Raw genomic sequence first — 20,527 nt, 5'->3', positions numbered from 1 at the left:
TCAAGATCATTAAGTCCAGCTGTTGACCCATCATGACCTTGTCAACTACACCATGGCTCTTAGTGCCATGTACAGTCATTTCTTGAACACTTCGGGATCCTGGAGAGTCCAAATTTTAATAGAGTATGCTCACTTGTAAGAAATGCAGACTAAAACATTTGAAAAATTCACCTGTAAAGTAATGATGTAAAAGAAGGGAAATGGGAAATACGTACTTGTGCATTTCCATGAGTCACATCAGGTGTCACATAGGGAAGAGCAGATGTAAAAGTGGAGCTTTTACAGGCCACAAATTTTGTTTGAAAGATTTAAAATTACTGTGTTTTCTGGGAATGGAAAGTATATCTGTTCATTGTTTTCCAGCAAATTCTGTAAAAAAAGGAAATTCTTTTATTATTTTAGTAGTAGAACCTTCAGAAGGAAAAGTAGGAAATTATTTTCACCATTTTAAATAGCACATAGATTAATTTTCATATTAATGTAAAGAACTGAACTAACAGATGAAAGACCTTTTTGTTTTCCTCAAGGATTTTGAATACATGCAGTTATACAATAGGTGATGTCATGGACTTGTCAGAATTTAGACATTGTTATAAGTGACATTCACAGGAAGATCATGGGGTGTTTTTCCCCAAAACTTTAAATCATAATAGTATTTTGGAAAATATAATAACTGAAATTTATAAACTGTGAAATTTTGAAAGAGCTATATGGTCTATTGTAGATTGATTCATTTATTTATATTTCATTCTGAAGACATTTGGACACTTCTCTACTTGATGTTGATGTGCAGCCAACTTACATACGAGTACTGGTGAAGGAGAAGGTTTGTGATTTCTTATACATTCATTTCAAATCAAGAGTTAATGTTTGCCATACTTATTCACTGGACTCTGGATCTGACTTCTCTAAGTTACTAGTCATTTGCATCTATGCAGAGGGAATGTTCTTTCAATACCAGCATTATTTTGAAGCAGACATAAACTGTGGAAGACCAGAAGATGTATGAAGCCTGAAATAAAATTTCACTTTCCTTCTCTCCTCTCTTCTTATTTCCCCCACACAGTGTACCATAATTCACTTTAGAAGAGAGCTTCCTAGTTGCCCTGGGCTAGAATTTAGCAATTTTACAATCTGGAATTTATAGCTGACAGAAACCAATGGATATATATACTTTTGGAAGGGCATTTAAAATGTCATTTGAGTTTTTTCTCTTCTCAGTGGTTTTAATTTTATCATCATTTTAGAAAAAAAAAAAATTCAAAGTACTTCCACAGTAAACCAAAATCCCTATTTTTAACTGAGTTAACTGCATAAACAAAACTTGAGAATTGATTTATATCGAAATAGACTGGATAATCTTTCTCATTTAATTGCTAATATAAGTCAAGCATCATTTATAACCTTCTTTAGAAATGCCACTTCAGGAATGGCAGCAATTCAGGAACATACATCTGACTCTACTTGTAAGCAAAAGCTATTTAGCATCATTTATTAGGTTTAGTAATACCATACATAAAGTGAAAACATTTAGACCTGCAGTGTCCTTAAAATCAAAGGATGTGATAGTGGTGGTTTTGTATTTGTTTTGTCCATGCGAAAGGAAGAAAAAAATATTTTAGCATGATGTACTTCAATTCTATTTTGTCTCATAGCCTTTTCAGCTTGTGCTCCCTGAGGAAGTGAAGCCAGACAGCAGCTCTGCTAAAAGATCACAAACAACTGGCCATTTAGTTGTCACCATGCCAAAGGTATGTAAAATAGGAGACATGACACAAAGGTCCTTAAATGTTGTGAGTACTTTGGGAATGTCTCTGAGTTACAGTTAACATCTGGCTTGCTAAAGATATGCAGTCTTGCCTTTCCCATCAGGGCATATTTTCCAAAAAAAGGAACATTCCTAAAGACAATTTAATTGCAGAGCCAAGCCTAAGTATTTAAAATCCCTCTAAAGCAATGTTATGAAAATCAGTATTAATAGAAATTTGTATTTCCTTTGCTTTAAACAAGATCAGCTTTTTATGTGCTAAAAGACACTATGCAAAACATGCAGTATTATGCAAATGTCTAAGAAGATAGGTTTTTTTAAATAATGAAAATAAACACATACCTACTTCCTTTTTCCACTTGTGAAACAGTAAGAACAAATCAGTTTATCAAAATTTGTGTGGCACACGTATGTATGAAGGTTACATATTTGTTCAAATAAAGGGATGATGCACTACTCTCATTTCTCATGTGTTTGCAAAAAGAGTTGCTTAATTCATTTTCCCTTTATGATCTGCCTGGCTGGAAAGAATCCCCTGACCAGCTGTACAAACTACTGTGACCATAGAGCAAGAAGGTTGTGGCGACGTGGTGTTTCAACTGAAACTGCTTGGAGCAGACAGGGAGCTGGAAGTTCTAGGGAGGTGGAGTTCCAGAGATGAGAATGGATTATATAGTGGGGTTCTGGATGCTGAAGGAGAAGTTAATCAACTGCAGCATCTTCTACTGTTGCCTTGGGAGGGTTGGGTTGTTTTTAAGGCCTCTGCAAGACATCTTACACTTTTGGCTTTTGGAATACAGTAATCCTTCCCAAGGATAATTACAGTACAAAACCAATTTCTTGATGCTCTAGCCTTACCCTTCTGGCCTTTAGGAAATTTCTCTGTTGTGTAAGGGCAGGGGATATATGTGAGTCCACCAGAGTATATCAAATGCAGCATTTCCTTCTGAAGGAAGAGGCTATTTAGCTGAAAGAGCTTCACTGGCTATATGGGGTCATTTTTTTCTCTTTGTGCTCTGATTTAATTCTAAGACTATGCATCTAGTAGCTCTAACTTTTGGCTCTAACTTTTGTGGTTATTACCTTCTATGTTCCCTTCTACACTCCAGTCCCATACCATCTGTCTGTCCCTGTGAGGACAGCCCCTCTTCGAATCACAAACTGTCACTCTAGCATCAAACATGCATTTTTGCTAAAAGCTGTAAGAATACTGAAAATTGTACTTACTTACTTACTTGGTTAAGGTAGATATTTTCTGAATGTTCAAAATTCACTCAAATGAGAATTTATGTTTCCATAAATTTGTTTGAAAATGAGGCCTTGACATTTGTCATTTTGGGTAGTGTAATTTTCAAATGTACATGATTTTTTTTTTGTTTAATAGTTACTTGTCTTTGCAGTTTTCTGTCCCATACCCTGCTTTTATTACTCATACATATTGCTAGTCCCTTTGTGGATGATCAATGCCTTAGAAAAAGTAAATATTTCCAAGTGTTTCAGGATATATATTAACTCTGCTGCCTACCTATAAAATCATACCTAAATCAGCAGAATGAATGTTCTCTCTTCATATTGTGATTGAGAACTGCCTTTATTCCATTATTAACTTTATATTTAACCTACCTTGATATTTTAGCTACACCTACGCATTTTGCCTAGCCTGAGGCTCTGCAGTATACTTCATCTCAGAGTACATGATTCTCAGATATTTGTAAAACATGAGGAGAGAGAAGCACGATAGAATAAGTGGGTAGATGTTCTCAGCTTGGCCTTGGTTTGGTTAAAACTTCTTGAGTAGCTTGGACACAGTGAGAGATGCATGAACGGAATGCTGCATGTTGTCTTTGTTGTCAGTGTATTCTGGAAAGCAGCTTTGCAGAAAAGCACCTGGGAGTCTTGGTTGCCACGTAGCTGAACATGAGTCAGCAATACCCTCTTCTGTCAAAGAACACCAGCTGTGTCCGGAGCAGTGTTAGGAGTGTGGCCGGCAGGTGCAGGGAGGCCATCTTCCCCCTCTGTTCAGCATTGGTGAGAGATACATGGAGTGCTATATCCAGTGCTGGGCTCCCCAGTGCAAGAGAGGCATGGACCTGCTGGAGAGAATCCAGCAAAGGGTCCCAAAGATCATCGGAGAACCGGAGCACCTCTCCTGTGAGGAAAGGCTGAGAGAGCTGGGACTGTCCAGCCTGAAGGGAGAGAAGGCTCAAGGGGATCTTATCACTACACAGAAGTACCTAAAGGAAGGGTGCAAAGAGTCAGAGCCAGGCTCTTTTCAGTGGTGCCCAGTGACAGCACCAGAGACAGTGGGCACAGACTGAAATGCAGGAGTTCCCTCTGAAGACCAGGAAACTCTGACTGTGAGGGTGACCAGGTGTCTGCAGAGGTCACCCAGGGAGGTTGTGAATCCTCCATCCCTGGAGATATTCTAAAGCCATCTGGCCGTGCTCCTGGGCAACTGGCTCTAGTGGGCTCTGCTTGACCAGGGGGCTTGGATTAGATGACCTCCACAGGTCCTTGCCAATCTCCAGCATTCTGTGATCCTGATTCATAGATTTGCTGACCAAAGATGGATCTCTGTTACTTCTCTGCAGTTGCATGTAAAGGATACCTACCTATTGTTCCCTGTTCTTTTTACAGTCACAGAATCTGTTCTCTTCCCCTAGGAGTAAAATAGAGCACTCAGTTTAAATTTTGGGGGCATAGATCCTCTTCAGATTATCTTGAACCATAAAAATGTTATCATTATAATTAATGGGATGTAATATAGAAAGAAAGATAAATGAATAATGATTGACAACAAGAAGGCAAATAGATATTTTTCTTGCAGAATATTGTGGCTGATTTTATCAGTGCTTGAGAATACTAGTTCAGGATCAAGAACTTAATGAGAATTCCTCTTAGTAAGTTAATAGGAAGACCAGAATACATTCCATTTCTTTCAGGCTGTAAGAGTGACAAGACAAGCTTAATGACTATATTACCCTGTTTTTTATCCTTTTGTTTCTAAAAACAGGTATCAAAACAATATTTTTTTTGCAGCTAGATAAATGGCCTAGCACATTCCTTACATAACTGAAATGTTGTCCACTAATCTAAAAATAGTCTCCTATAATAAGCTTAATGCAATAGTATCCTAAAAATATATTTCCACTGTAGCACAATAGAAATCTATGTGAATTCTAAGTGGTTTTCACTTGTTTTAGTGAGCTTCTGATCAGGTTAATAAACTTTTCACCATTCATCTTCCAGCCTGTTTATAGTTCCCTAGTCTTTAAAAACAAAAACAAAACCTCTTTCCTTGCCTCTCTGATGAGCTTGTCGCATCACAGATGTTGGAGATAGTAAATTCCACATGAAGTAAAAGAAAGTAATAATTTTCACATTCAATTCTGGAAGCATATTTTTAACCATATTACTTACCACACAACAAATCACCACAGAATGGGTGCCTTTCTAAGGCAGTGTTTACCAACATTTTTTGGAAGGTCATCAAAAGAAACGGAAGGACACAATGTTCAGTGAAATGATATAGTGACACTTTTAAAGTGGAGTGTTTATACTGCAATAATCCTTTGTATGGAGATTTTACATGAGTAAGGTGTGGACAGTGACTGCGTTGTACATGCCTTGTGTTCTGGGAAAAATATTTATGACATGAAACTTCTCAGATTTTGAACCTCTATGCTCTGGCAGCATCATCTTTGCAGATGATGCAGGCAAATGAAAAACTGGGAGATTCTGTAATAGAATTTGACTAAAATTGGCATATTAAATGAATGATTTCATAAAATGTCATCAGCAGATTACACCAGCATTTTTATTACTGCCTCCATAAAAGCATCAAACCCCAGTGTTATTAACAAGCAGGTTTTATTTAGGGTTCTGAGACATTCTCTGTTATGTTTTAAAACTTTCTTTTTCTTAGTTTAGTGAGTCAGAGAGTAAAAGTTGGACTTTTGATTAATTCTTTATTATATTACCAGCCACAAATGAATGCTGACAGCTTTTTATTGCCTGGGATTTCAAAAGAGATTAGAAATTTAAAGATCAATGAGAGTTAGATTCCTTAATTAATCTAAAAATAGGAATGGTATGTATTATGCATGTCAGTGTTATTTGATAGAATTACTTTATATAATTCTTACTTATCTAGGTATGGTAAATGCAGTAATATTTCATTACCATCAAAGGCATGTGGAGACACAGCTGTGGAACCCTAGAAATCTAATAATCCTTTAGCATAAATGTGCTTCAAGGAAAATTTCTTTACTCAGAGAAATTCTCATTGTAGAATAAGAAAGCCATTGTAGGAAAAAGATGGACTGAAAATATTAATAAAATTATGGCTTTTGCATAGTCCTTCTGTTTTCTCAAATATACTCCAGATTTTTAAAAAAAAATCTCTATCTAGAATCCTTTGATAAGGATCTTAAAAGGGGTGCATTGTCTAATTAATCATAGAATCATAGCATATGCTGGGTTGGATAGAACTCATCAGGATCATCAAATCCAACTCTTGGCCCTGCACAGGACACCCCAAGAATCACACCATGTGCCTGAGAGCATTGTCAAAGTGCTTCTTGAACTCTTTCAGGTGTGGTGCTGTGACCACTTTCCTGGGGAGCCTGCTCCCCTGAACAAACACCCTCTGGGTGAAGAACCTTTTCCTAATATCCGACCTAAACCTCCTCTGACACAACTCCAGGCATTCCCTTGGGTCTTGTCACTGGTCACTTGAGAGAAATGATCAGTGCCTGCCTGTCCTCTTCCACTCATGAGGATGTTGAAGACCTCAATGAAGCCTCCTCTCCATCTCCTCCAGGCTGAAGAGACGAAGTGACCTCAGCCACTCCTCATACAGCCTCTCCTCCAGACCCTTCACCATCCTCATGGCCTCCTTTGGATGCTCTCTCATATATTCATGTCTTTTTTATATTGTGGTGCCCAAAACTGTACACAAAAATGTAAATATTAGAAATCATAGTATTAGTATTATAAATATTAGTATCATAGAATAACTTTCAGAAAGCTTCATTATATTAATTTAGTCCATTTTCTTATATACCACAGGCTTCAAATTCCACACTATTATCTTACTACTGAGCCCAAAGTAGGCAAATCCTAACCCTTCCCTAAGTTCCAAGGTCAGTTCTTGTCAAGAATGTATTTTCTTAGGAGTGCAGAATCAGCACATTTCTTCACCATCCTTGATGGTGTGCTCTGAGGACAAAGTAAGAAGCACATGTCTCAAGGGGATCAGCAGAATGAATTTCTGTTAAAAAAAAGAACACTTGAAAAAAGGGAAGGTAGAAAGAAACAAAGCTTGCTTTCTATCATCAGAGCATATACAGAACCAGAGGGGTTCAGCCTCTTCACACTGATTCCCAGAAACAGATGACTGAAGCTACAGACTCTGTCTTTATATAATTTGGGCTTCAGAGTGGAAACTAAGTTCACAAGGCTTCTGGAACAGACTGCTCTCAAATCAACTGGACTAATAACATGAACTATTGATACTATTTGATGAACTATTTGATATAGTTCCTGTTCATCCTCCTTTCAGATGCTTAAGGGATCCCTCTCCCATGCTGTTACGAAGGGAAAGAGACATCCTTTTGCAATCTCCTTTTGCAATGAGATACCCTTTTGTCAATAGCACATCTTCAGAAAAATCATGGTGGACATGTTTTCTTTGAGAAGGGGAATTCCTCAGGATTTTGAACCTAAGTTTCTGTTTTAGCAAAGGAGCTGACGGAGTTTGTGGTCACTTGTCATTTGAGTGAGAAGAAGTCCTGACTGCAGCTGATTTAAAAAAAAAAAAGAACAAGTACTTGGACACCAGAACCAAAATGCAATCAGTAATGTGCTTTATTAACATGGTGCTAAACAAGATGGTATATATTTAAACACAGGTAGATGCATGTATTTAAGTACTCTTTTATGTATCATTTTATAAATGTTTGACTATATTTCCATTCAGATAATTTGGTTTAACTTGCCTTATGTCTGTGTTTCATGCTGAGTGAAGAGTGTTAAAATGTAACAGAAAGAGTAAATGTCACAAGAGAAATTTTATGCAGACACTCTCAATTTTCTATTTTTGAAAGATTATTTAAATGCTTGCAAGCAAAAGTGTCAACTTTTATGAGAATTATGTTTTGTCTATTTTTATTTTAGGCTAAAGAAATAATCCTGGCTAAGCAAAAAGTTTCTGCTTCAATTAAACATTCTGACTGCAATACACAGCAAAAAAACACAAGAAGGTAATTCCTTTTTATCTTCAGCATCAGTTTTATTTTTATCAGTATGTTACTCACATGCCAGAATATGTACTTCTTTTACGATATTGTTGAAAATATGAAAATATTGATTAGTGTACAGAAAAAGTATGTATAAAAGCTTTAGATTAATAACCTTTCTGGTGCTGTTTATTAAAAAGTGATCTCCTTCAATAGCAGAGCCAAAAATCCACTTATTTTTTGCCTATCAGTTTTTTTCCATCAGCTCATTCAGCTTGTTAACTGGTATATACTAAAAATCCCCTACTGAGAATGGCCTCTGCTGAGCTCCTTGCTATGGAATCCAACTCTGGAAACCTTTTAGAAAGCAGTTCTTTTGAATCTCTCATGAATGTATTTTTTCACTGTTATACAGGTTAATCTACTGCTCTTGTAAATAGGTTCGGAAAACAATTCTGCAAGGTTTTGTAACACAGATTAATCCTATTAAATGTGATGTCAACTCCAGCTCTTGAAATCTTGGAATTAATGACTGCCCAAAGCAAGTGAATATCAGTGATGCACTATTTTCTGTTTTTACCCTTAGCAAGTGCTACTGTAGATAGACAGTGGGGTTCATGGACACTTGGCCTAAGTACAAATACCATGATACATGTTTTAGTCTTTTCCTTTTGCTATAGCCAATGGTATTCATACCAGAATAAGATATTGTAACAGCAAAGTCCCTTAAGCTGTTTATCCATTTATATTTGAAGTGTTGCACTTGTTTCCTTGTTTGATTTCATTGTGTTGAATCTTGTTAAAAAGGACAAGCAGTTGGTAAAAAATGGAATTTTGGATTGTGGCTGTTCTTGGTCTCAATATTTAGGACACTGGCAAAATGGTTCTGCAAGAGTCAGTTGTAATTAATTCTACTTTGAATTTCTTATTTCTAAGAAAAATCAGTCATTAACTTCTTTTCTTGATGATCTGCCTTATGAAAAGATGAGAGGGCACCTGCAAGAATTTGTTGAGGTTACCAGTGAGCCCCAAGGACTGTACCCTTTCCTGAAGCAGCAGTCATTACAACAGTGCATCACTCTGATTACAGAGTATTTCAAATATTTTTAGAAGGTCTAGGTCAAGTGGAGGATACTTGGTCTCCATTATGCTTGCAAAGTCATGGAAATCAGGTGAAGTCCCTGATGACTTCAGGGAAAAAAATGGAAATATTGCACCCATTTTTAAAAAGAGTAGAAAGAAGGATGCTAGGAACTTGTGACCCATCAGCCTCACCTTTGGGGTTTCTACTCTGCCTGGGAATCATGGAACAGATCCTCTAGAAGCTTTGTTGAGGCACACAGAGGACAGAGGGGTGATTCAGGACAGCCAGCACATCTCCAACAAGGGCAAGGCCAACCTAGTGGCCTTCTGTGATCAAATGACTGTATCAGTGCACAAGAGAACAGCTACAGCTGTCACCTGTCTGGACTTCTGTAAGGCCTTGGTCATGGTACTCCCCAACATTCTTCTCTCTAACTTGGTAAGATATGGATTTGATGGATGGACGGTTCCGTGGATCAGGAATTAGTAGGATGGTTGTGTCCAGAGGGGAGTAGGCAATGACTCAATCTCTGGATGGAGATCACTGACAAGTGGTGTCCCTTAGGGGGACACCCATACTGATCCCATACTGATCCCATACTGGGATCAGTACATTTCCATGTCAGGCACACTCTCAGCAAGTTTGTGGGTGACTTCAAGCTGGGTGCTGCAGTTCACATGCCAGAACGATGCCATCCAAAGGGATATGGACGAGCTTGAGAAGTGAGTTCGCGTGAATGTCATGGGATTGAACAAGGTCGAACACAAGGTGGTGTACATGGGCCAGGACAGCCCCTGGTATAAATAAAGGCTGAGCACAGAAGGGATTAAAAGCAGCCCTGAGAAAAACTTGAAGATACTGGTGAATGAAAACTGGACATGAACAGGCAGTGTGCTTTAGCAGGCCAAAAAGCCAGCCATGTCCTGGGTGGCATCAAAAGCAGCATGGACACCAGGTTGAGGGAGGGGATTCTCCCTCTCTGCTCTGCTCTACCAAGACCTCACCTGGAGTTCTGCATCCAGCTCTATGTTCCTTAGTACAGGAAAAATATGGATCTGCTGGAGCCAGTCCAGAGGAGGGCCACAAAAATTATCAGAGGGCTGGAGCACCTCTCGTATGAGAAAAGACTGAGAGAGCCTGTGTTCTTCGGTCTTGAAAAGATAAGGCTTCAGGGAGACCTTCTAGCAGCCTTTCACACTAAAAAGAATGTTGTAAAGAAGATGGGGACAGATTTCAAGGCATAATTGTTTTAAAGTAAAAGAGAAGAAATATATAAGAAAGAATTGTGTTATGAGGGTGGTGAAACACTGGCACCAGCTGCCCAGGGAGGTGATGGGTGCCCCGTCCCTATAAACATTCAAGGTCAGGTTGAATGGGACTCTGAGCTGCCTGATTTACTTGAGGATGTGCCTTGCTCATTGCAAGGGGTTGGACTGGTTGACATGTGAATTTCCCTTCAAACCCAACCCATTCTGTGAGTCTATTCTATGACTCTTCTTTGCAAAAGGAACAGTGCTTTTCCACAGAAATGCAGCTAAATCTTTAAATGCATTACAAGAAAAAAAGTTAAAGAAACAACTTGTGGATTAGGAAAATGTATTTCCTTAGAACCCTCTGTCTTTAGTTTTGGCTGCATAGTAAACATTTAAATAATAATGGGAGCATGGAGGTAATTATGTGAAATGGTGCCCTTTCCTGCCAGCTGATGAACTAAAGATATTCTGTGGCATAGTGAAACTCCAAAAATTTGTGTTTGATTTCTGTGCAGTTTTAATAATATGCTTCCTGCAGATTTTGAGGGTTAAAATATTACAGAAATATATAACACAAAAGTAGAAGCAGGAAAAGAGTCTTTGAATTACAGTTCTTTCTAAAAATAGTATGTTTTGACCTCTTTAGCTGAAAAGTCGCTGACTAGCCAGATGTTAAAAATTTGCTGAATAGTTGTCTCTTAGATTACAGAAGAACATTCATTACAGTGATTATACTTGACAGCTACAGATGTCTTAGCTAAATGCTGTCAGACATATAATCTGCCAAACTGTAATGCAGAGCTTTAAATCTCTTTAACTCTTGTTAGCTAGATTACATGATGATAATGTCATTACTTCTGCCACATATGAGAGATTTCTTCTGACTGTATACAAAACTGTATTTGGAGCCTTCAAAGAGGCAAGTTTCTGTGGAAGGAATTATACTGATCTATAATATTCAGACTAATATAAAAATAATGCACTGATCTATTATATTTACAAAGCCTGTATTAATGCAGTAGCTGAGTGTGCCATTCCATACTGGAACTGGCCTCACAGTTCAGCTGTCAGATACCAAAGTTGAGTTCTCCACAGCTGCGTAGAGGAAATTCAGAGGTAGGTAGAAACTGACTTTTCTAAAGTTGTAGTAGAAATCTTAGGAGTAATAGTTACATAAAGTCAACAATCCTTGTCTCATACCTTCAGCTTTAGACTATTCTTCCTTCAGCATGTTGGAGAAGAAAAAAAATTAAACACAAAATGTCTCCAAATGTAAATATACACACATTGGAGTTCCTCCAGTAATGAAGTATTCATAGGAATACAACTTTTTTTCTTTCATTTTTTGCTTTCATTTTATTTTTTTATTACGATAGATCTTTATATACAGAGAGGTTGAGAAATGTAGCCAGAGAATGGCTTAATTTGAAGAGGCAAAGGAATGACATGGTAACTTCTGCAGAATTAAAAACTAATCAGCAAGTTTTGATCTAGACACACCTTTCATAGTGAAATAAGGAATGTAAGGTAGAGGTGATTCCTATCTTAGTATTTCAGGCATTGCAAATCTTACTGCCCTAAGTGTCTTTTCCCCTCTTACCTATGCAGGAGTGCACTGGGTGACTAAGCCAGCACAAGCTCTAGAGAATACCATGTAATATATTAGGTTGGAAATCTAACTTACATTCTACTGGAATCAGTTCTTTATGGCAGTGGATAATGTTTGGCTTTTGGCAGCTTTTTGTTTTGTTTCAGTTTTTTTGGTTTTTTTTTTTTTTCATCTGGATTCTTAAGGAGAAAAAAAAGAAAAATATTGTGCTGGATTGTCCACCTCTGTCTGCTGGTGAACCCGTAAATGCCTTTGAACAGGTTATCCAGTTTCAAACAAATTTCAGTAATTGTGAGAGACATAAAATATATAAATTTACCTGTAATTTACATTGAACTTGAGACTGAGAAAACTTGAATGTTTTTAATTACTGTATTGGATTTTAATTCAAATCTTTTTCTAGTAAACATGTCATGATAAAACTCATTAACAGAACTTTTTTTATGGTTTGCAGTTTCATTGATAAACAAGCATTACTTTACTTTTCTGGGAAAAGTCTTTGGTTTTAGTTGAGCTTTTCTTTGCTTATTAACAAATAAAGAATAAAAGACTGCTTATTAAAAAAATTCTCTACAGCCATCTCACTTGAGATCCAAGTGTTGCTGAAGGTGAAACATATTGCAAAGCTCTGTTTTACTGGATGACCCTGATTTAGCTTGGTTAATTTGAGTGGTGAGAGGCAAAGAAAAAAATTGTGGGGAAAAATTGTAGATCTAAGAGTAAGAATCTTTCTTTGGGAGTGAGAAGTTCTAATTTGAATTCTTGAAGCAGTCCTTGTGAAGTGTCAGAATACTGCCTTTCCACAGACAGAATGGCTGAAAATCTCTCCCAGTCTTAAATTCCTACAGCTTACACAGAGGGATGTGATGAGTTGGAAGGGAGAGAACTCTGTGTTGTAAAAAGAAATACAGTAGAACAAAATGAGTCATTTCCTCAGTATTGGGAAGGGGAGGTAAGATGAGGTTAGAAACTGAATGAATGGTGTTGCAGACAAACTGATCTGAAACAGCTGCAAGAGGATATATGTGATCTTTCAGAACCCAAATTCTCAGTGTCTAAACCAAGCACAAACATTTGAATGTGAAGAAAGACAAGTGCATCTGAAGAGTGGCCTGAATGACAGATAAGTAAATGTGTGCAAAGATCACAAATGACAAGTCAGTTATCAGTTCTGTTGAGAAGTAAGGCCTTTGATAAATACCTGGGATTAGATCACAAAACTTAAGAGCAGAATAGTTTGCAGAATTAATATTTTCTGGTAATGAAATTTATTAGCTGTCACGAAGACATTGAGAACTTCTATAATGCAAGTAATATTATATAGGAAAGGAGGAATCATAGGAACTGTTCTTCTTAACCAGAAACTGCAGTCAGATATGACTAAGCAACATGTTAAAAGTGTTTTTTACTCAAATTAATCTTGAAGTATGGAGTCATTTGCATTCTCATAGAGGCCTGGAGCTAATCAAAGTAGAGGGGGTGCATCCCATCATTTGACTAATTAGGAGAACAAAAGGTGGGATTCCTCAGAAGTGATTTGAAAACTGATTTGCACACTGGCATCTTATAATCCTTAACTATAATAAAGGTGAGAAGGCTTCAGAAACGTGCCCTTCTGGAGAAAGCATTCTCAAGAGAACACTTCTATTAGTTCCTGATCACTGCAGTCTAAAGTTATCTTTGGTTGTGCAGATGGGACAAGGACAAAAGTCTGAGGACAGAGAGGGACTTAAAAGTTTCTTTCTACCATTCCATAACTTTGAAAAAGCTTTGTAGAATAAAATGTGTTTTCAGTATATGTTTCCCAAATGTTTAAGGGTTTCAAGTTTGGCTGACAAATGTAACAATGAAAGGAGAGAAAATAAGATGATATTATAGCCACATACAGAAATTTAGAGTCAATTTGCATATTGATGGTATTGGAGCATATTTCTTGCTTCCAGACAAGGTCAGTTTAAAATTTAGTATTTTGAAGTAATTATTCAAAAGAAGGGAAGGGATGGAACAGTGAAGTTGAAAATGTCACAGTGGCTATGATTTTCTGTCTAACTTTTAGAAACATGGACGTTAGTAATATATATATTCTCAGTCTGATGAATCCTATTCATGAAATATATTTGTCTTTTAGAACAGAATGGCCTAGATATCATCAGCCTTTTCTTTATCAGAACATTTACCACTTATTTGTTAGTTATTCCTCACTGTTGTTTTGTCCCTGAGAAATACATTTGATTCTAGCAGTATTCATGTCTTCCCACTGATGCTGAAGACTCCAGTTACAGCTTCATTTCAGATTACACACATATACAGAGATTTAAAAGGTCTCTTACACAATGAAAGATGAATTAATTTTCCAGGTACTTAAAAACCTATAATTATTTGCTTAGATTACCTAGTAGATTTTTTTCTAAGCTTATAATTTCAAAAATTGAGACCAGAGTATGACAAGTGTCCTATGTTCACCATCAGTTTTTAACACACCTAAATAAAGAATTGTCTTTCTCTAAGCTCTCAAATAAGATGTCATTCCATATACTGGAATCACTCTATTTTCTTATTCAAGAAAAGGATTTGTTAGTACTTCGTCTAGGATGATAATGATTTTTTGTGCATTCACAGTGTTAAAAGATTTGAAAAAGTGCCTCTTCAAAGCAGTTGGTTGTGACTTCTAAATATCTTTATATTTATATCCTGATACCAGAAAGGAAACTTTCAGTCACATGTCAATAACCATATATTCTGGATCAAGGGTATGAGAAATCTATAGCGATCTAAATTTTATTGAAATTCAGAAGTTGACTCAGGGAAATATAACTGCCAAATCATTTAAATATCAAGTATGGGGATTAAAGACTGTGTAAATAAAGTGTAAATTATCAAGAAATACCAAATTATCAGATATGCCATATGTCACCCACCAGATTGTTCAGCAGGCTGCTATAGTTATGGAAAACTTTGGTTTTTTGTGGAGTCTTCTAATTTTATTCTTTAAAAGCCTAATCAAACTGTGGGGAGGTAGAAATAGCCTTTCAAACGGAAAAAAATGTCAGGAGGAAATAAAGGATTTAATTTGTTTTTTGTGTGGAGCTGTAGTGTTTGAACATAATTTTTTAGGTAGAGAACACTCAGCAGCAGGTAGCAGTGCCAAAAACTGTGAACTTCATCTATTTTTAGACCTGAACTTGAAATAGTTTGAAAATACTGAGATTTTTAGGTATGTAATCTAGCTGGTCCTTCAAGGAATATTTTTTTTCCATAACAGCTGTTTTACCATTGCTCATGGAAGAGCTTCAGCAACAAGATGATTTTTATTCTGTTAATTACATGGAAAAACATGTTCTTTCTTCAAAAAATGTTCAGGTGGTTATCTTTGACCTTGTCAATACCCAACCTCTTTTGCATAGATTGCATGATGAGAGCAGTAGATCTTTGTTGTAGCTGCACTGATTTCAGCCTAGCAGTGTCTTGCTGTCAGCCAGTTGTTGTATCGTGGTAGCTGGGATAGCACTGTGGAGCTTCACTAAACAAGTATAGAACGTTTGATTGTGTTCATGTCAGTACATAAAAACCCACCTCCTTTCTGGAAAAATTCACTGTGCTTGATTCTCAGTCTTACATGTTGCCTGTTGCTAACACACTTCGAGATTTTGAGAATGCAGTACTCTTCTGCAATTCTGAGAATGGCTGATGCAATAACCTTGTCATAGCTTATTGATGTGGATTGTTACTTCTGACACTCACTGTGAATTCATTTCTGGAGTACTGAAGTTTATTCTGCTACTAAGCAATAAAATAGTCAAACTTCATTATTGTGCTTTCATGAATGACAATTTGTGCAATTTTAGAGCTGTTGAACAAATGTGAGATACCACTGCTAATTGAAATACTTCAAATTAAAGAAATTCTTTTCTAGCATGTGATGGAGGCACAAGCTGAGTCTAATTTATTCTCATGTTCATGCTTTTTTAGCCTTTTCTGAGGTGCCTCAGCTTGGTGGTAAATGATTAGTTTAAGGGTCTGCTCTCTTTGTGATCTCACCAACAGCTACTGATAAATGTGCTGTGATCTGATTCCAGGTCACAGCACATTTTGTAAATTACACAGGAAACTAAAATGCCCTTTACTTTTGAGGGATGAACATTTTTCGGAGTGTTGCCACAAATTAACACTTTTTTGTTTCTTTAAATAGTATAGTGCAATATCAGAAAAAAAAATCTAGCTTTATAAATTGAAGAATGTTCAGAGTAAAGAAATAAGAATTTTCTTGTATTTGTTTTAATTACCCATAAAATTCTACTCTGAGTAATTTTTGCTTATGCCATTATTTGGAAAAGATTTTTGCAGGTTATTAAAGCAGCTAGCTTCTCTAGCTGTTTTCTGCTCAGAAAAAAAAAATCAAATTATTCTTTTAGTACAAGAAAAATTTAGTGGCACAGAGCTGAAAGAGGTGGTTATGCTGGTGATTGCCTCTTCTGGAGCTCCTGCTTTCCTCAGCATGGCACAGGAGCAGAGGAGGAGCCCTCCCATGAGCCCCTCTACATCTCTCCTTCAGTGGGACAGAGACCCTGCACTAGTGAGGGCTGGGATGCCTGTTCACATCTCCCAGAGCCTTGAGGGAGAAGCACTGGCAGACTCTGGAAGCTGCCCTGCAAAACTCTCCTTGTTTTAACAACTAAAGATTGGGTATTTTCAGTTTAAAATCCTTTACTGTGCTTTATGTTGAAATTTTCATTTTTTGTGTTGTCATCCATAAAATGCATTCTGTCACACAGTGACTTTGCCTCCCTCTTGTTTGTTCTGTTTCTAAGGAGCCTTTCTGATCTCCTGGGTAAACAGTTTTCTCACATCTCTGAAGGGTGAGGCACTGTCTTTTCTAATGCTGAGCTGGGAGCAGTGACTCAGTATAAAATGGAGTATGAAGATGTACAAATCATGTTGTAATTTGAAGAAATTAAACATAATTGTACAATTACATTTCCATTTTGCCATTTTTTCATGTAAACAGTTACAAATTGCATGAAAGCAGGTTAGATTTTTTCCATTTAATCATTGAGCTCCTCTCTTAGAAATAAACAATGAGATTAAATGCTGCAAGACAGAGAGTATGTTTCACATCTTTAATTATCATGTGATGTGGATAGGTTGCCTTAATGAGTGGCCAGTGCACATTTCTAAGTGTCATCTGAAAGAGTATCCTTAATAGCAGTAGAATATGAAAATTGTGTTAAAACTGTGCATTTTCTTATAATTTAATTTAATTCTTTTCATAATAAAAACATGGTGAGGATTCATGTTGCCAAAAGATAAAAATTAGCTGATGAAGGCAGATAAGTTCCTACAATTGTATTTTCTCTATAAATGCAAGTATTTGTTTTCCAAAGATGGACCTGTCCCCTAGAAATTAATGGACAGTAAGTGGGGAGGAACTGTGTAAAAAGGAACAGAAAAAAAAGAATTAAAAGCAAGAAAAAAAAAAGAATAAAAAGCAATTGGATTAAAAAAAGAAATCTTACATCAAAAGCCAATGATTTGTACTGTGATACCAGCAGTCACCATGTTCTGATACAAAGGGAATTACAGCTATCTAAAATTAGCTTTTGAAGTTGGAGACTAGGGATTCTTTTGTACAAAATTTTAGAGTTTTTGTATTGCTTTCATGTGTTTGCACTTAGGGTTTTTATTTAGCAATCAATTCTCAAGTTACTAGAACTCTTAACCCTGGTTTAATTGGACTCGGTAACAACCCTCATACCATGTGTTTATAGGCAGGCACCCAAAATAGAACCATAGAATCACTTAATAAGTTCAAACAGTTCTGTTAGATTTGATACTGAAATTATGTTTTTCCCATTTATTTACTTCTTGTCTCAGGAGTGGACAAGTTGAGAAGTTGGAAGTGGATCCCAGTAAATATTCATTCCCTGATGTGACAAAGATAATCCAAGAAAAGGAACGAACTGGACAGGGACCTATAAAGCTCCAACCACAGAAGGTTACAGAGGTTAAGAAGTGCTGTGTGGATTTTGAAAAAAATGAAGATGTTCCTCCCTTAATTTGAAACATTCTGAAATATCCCCTCTACAATTAATGTGAATGCTTGTGTTGAATTCATGGCCCTATGTGTAAATAAAATAAAATAGAGCTGAAGTTGGCAATATCATTACATTTCCTATCAATAACTTTTTTTATGCTGATGTTTTCTGCTGCATTTTCTGTTAGTATATTGCTTTATTAATTCTTTTTTCTAGATTGTTTACTTAGTATCTCTGAAATTAGAATAGGGGCCTTATATCAGAGATTGTCATTTCTTAAAACAATTTACTGTCTGGGTTGGGAGATGACACATTACTGTAGAAAAAGAGAAAAGGAAGGAAGGAAGGAAGTACTTGTAACAAGAATTAGGATTTTTCTCATTAAACTAAGGATAGGAAAAATCTGTGTACTCCTTCAGTGTTTTCATTTTCATGACAGATAACAGTAGAAGAAAAGGGTATGGTTGGAGTAAGAGATTGCTATAAACTACCATTCATCACTGAATCTCCAACATAATGCACAACTCCTGGATTCTGGAGCTTTCCTAACAATCCCACTCCTTGAAGATTTTGGGAGAGAATAAAGAGAAACTTCAAGAAAAAAACAACTAAGTTGAGTGACCTACATTACCTTGTTTATGCATTTGTAATTGTTTATAATGGAAGGCTTCATTTGGAAGAGAAAATGCTTTAGATTCAAATCAGCTTTTGCTTTTAGTCAAGAGCAAGCAAGGTCAGGAAGAATGAAACAATATTTTCTGGTTAAAACTTGTTTTCCTCCTTAAGATAGAAGAGTAATAGGTTGCAGTTATAACTGAACACTGTTTAAGTTCAGATAGCGCCCACAGTATCCTCAGCACATAGTCACGTTGATAACACAGCCTTTGAAAGTGCTGTGTCCCTAAATGTGAAAAACATAGTGCAAAAACCTCAGCAGTTTGAATGAAAATATTCCCATTGAATTCTGGGAAGTTTTAGCCACTCTAAAGTGTTTTCTAGTTCTTCACAGATGTTTAATGTAAGATAAAGATAAATAGTCTGTCTTAAAGTGGTCTGAAGAGAAGCAGAAAATATCCATCAACTTAGGCTGATGGCTTGAACCGATGCATTTTCTTCAGTTGCAATTTGAAATGGATATAGGGTAAAAAAAATGAAGTTTCATACTAATGCTGGATATACTAAAAGCTGAAAAAGAAATTCATATATCTCAAAGACATAAACCAAAGTTGAATTTGGGCATCATCTGATGGACCATCATATCATCTTGGATTTTTCCTTTGCACTGACTCAATTTTTCCAGCTCCAGAATACATTCTTCAATGATACAAGCTTCTGAGTCCTGGAATCTATTTAATCAGCTCTGCTCTGGTTAATGGACTATAAAAACATCAACTGCTTTTCCAATATGTCTCAATTCACTAGAAATGCTTAACCATGCCAGCTAACTATGGAAAAGACATATTAAATTTTATTTCTTGATCTCACTGAGTAGTAATATGCCCGGAGGATGAGCATGGATCATTTTCTAGATTGCACATCAAGGTTCTGTATTTGAGATGGCACAGGGTGCCCCTGTCCTGGGGGTGGCAGTGGAGCTGCAGGATCTTGGGGACAAACAAGTTCCATCAAGGGCCAAAGGTGACAACAGTACAGGAGGAGGAGCTGAGAAGGGACCCCAAGGGGAGCTGGAGGAAGGGGAGGGCAGGAGGGGCTGCAGGCTCAGAGAAGAGGTCCCCCCCTGGTGGCCCCAGAGACCCCCTTTGCAGCCCAGGGAGAGCCTGGGAGTCCTAAAAGTTGGTGCTGTTTCATGAAACAGTGCAGCCCAAATGGGAAAATAGGCAACAGATAAAGTAATTTTTAGCAATCAGATGGACAATTTATGTTTTTATTCCTTTCAACCCTACTTCTTTTTGTTTCAGAAGGATGAATTTTACTGACCTTGGGATAGATGAAGAGAAAAGCTCCACCACTTTTTTGAAGATAAAAACCAGTAAATTTTGGCAGCCGATCCAAAAATTTTTTGATTTCCTGTAATTTCATTGATTGCTGTGAGGATTTCCTGGCGTTTCTAAGAAGTGAACCTTTTACAGGATTTCCTCTTTTTCTTCATTGCTTATTTCTAAAACCTTCAGCCAATATGGGTGAGTGTGTCAAGAGTTTTAGACAATTGTGGAAAACAGAGATATCCATGCAGCCTGGTCAGGTATGGTTATTTTGTTTTTTCATAAAGAGAGCTATAAAAATTAATCTCTAATGTCAAAACAAAGGAAAATATGATTGTATCTTTCCCCATTCCAACTCAGTTCTCTTTTTCCATCTGGTTTCATTGTGAATAGATTTTTCTCTGGTTTTTGGGAGGAAAAATAAAAAAATTATTGAGCTACAATTACACCTCATAGGAAAATTAATAGCAGGTACCAAAACATTCTTGGAACTACTGAAGAAAGAGTTGTTTCATTTGGTAACATAATCTTGGGATCCAGCCTGAGAATCAGCTTCAATAAACCTCTCAATCAGGTATGGGCCTTGGAGAACACAAGCA

The 20,527-nt window shown here is 36.8% G+C and overlaps 1 protein-coding gene across 2 annotated transcripts in view; it reads left to right on the top strand.

The window, feature by feature from the left end:
- The window catches only part of LRRC6 (leucine rich repeat containing 6), a 35,836-nt gene extending 16,782 nt beyond the window's left edge, over positions 1-19,054 (top strand). Inside the window, exons 9-12 of one of the 2 annotated variants that reach the window (XM_038129216.1) lie at positions 757-826; positions 1,656-1,751; positions 7,946-8,031; positions 17,825-19,054. In XM_038129216.1, coding sequence (XP_037985144.1) covers positions 757-826; positions 1,656-1,751; positions 7,946-8,031; positions 17,825-18,011 — 439 coding nt within the window. In that variant the 3' untranslated portion in view covers positions 18,012-19,054. The remainder of the gene's footprint in view (positions 1-756; positions 827-1,655; positions 1,752-7,945; positions 8,032-17,824) is intronic. The other variant, XM_038129217.1, reaches the window with a different exon arrangement.
- Positions 19,055-20,527: the final 1,473 nt, after the last annotated feature.

The sequence above is a fragment of the Motacilla alba genome, chromosome 2, assembly GCF_015832195.1.
Source record: "Motacilla alba alba isolate MOTALB_02 chromosome 2, Motacilla_alba_V1.0_pri, whole genome shotgun sequence".
NCBI classification, from domain to species: domain Eukaryota; kingdom Metazoa; phylum Chordata; class Aves; order Passeriformes; family Motacillidae; genus Motacilla; species Motacilla alba.
The sequence above is the reverse complement of the archived record's forward strand: the minus strand, read 5'-3'. Positions and strand labels throughout refer to the sequence as shown.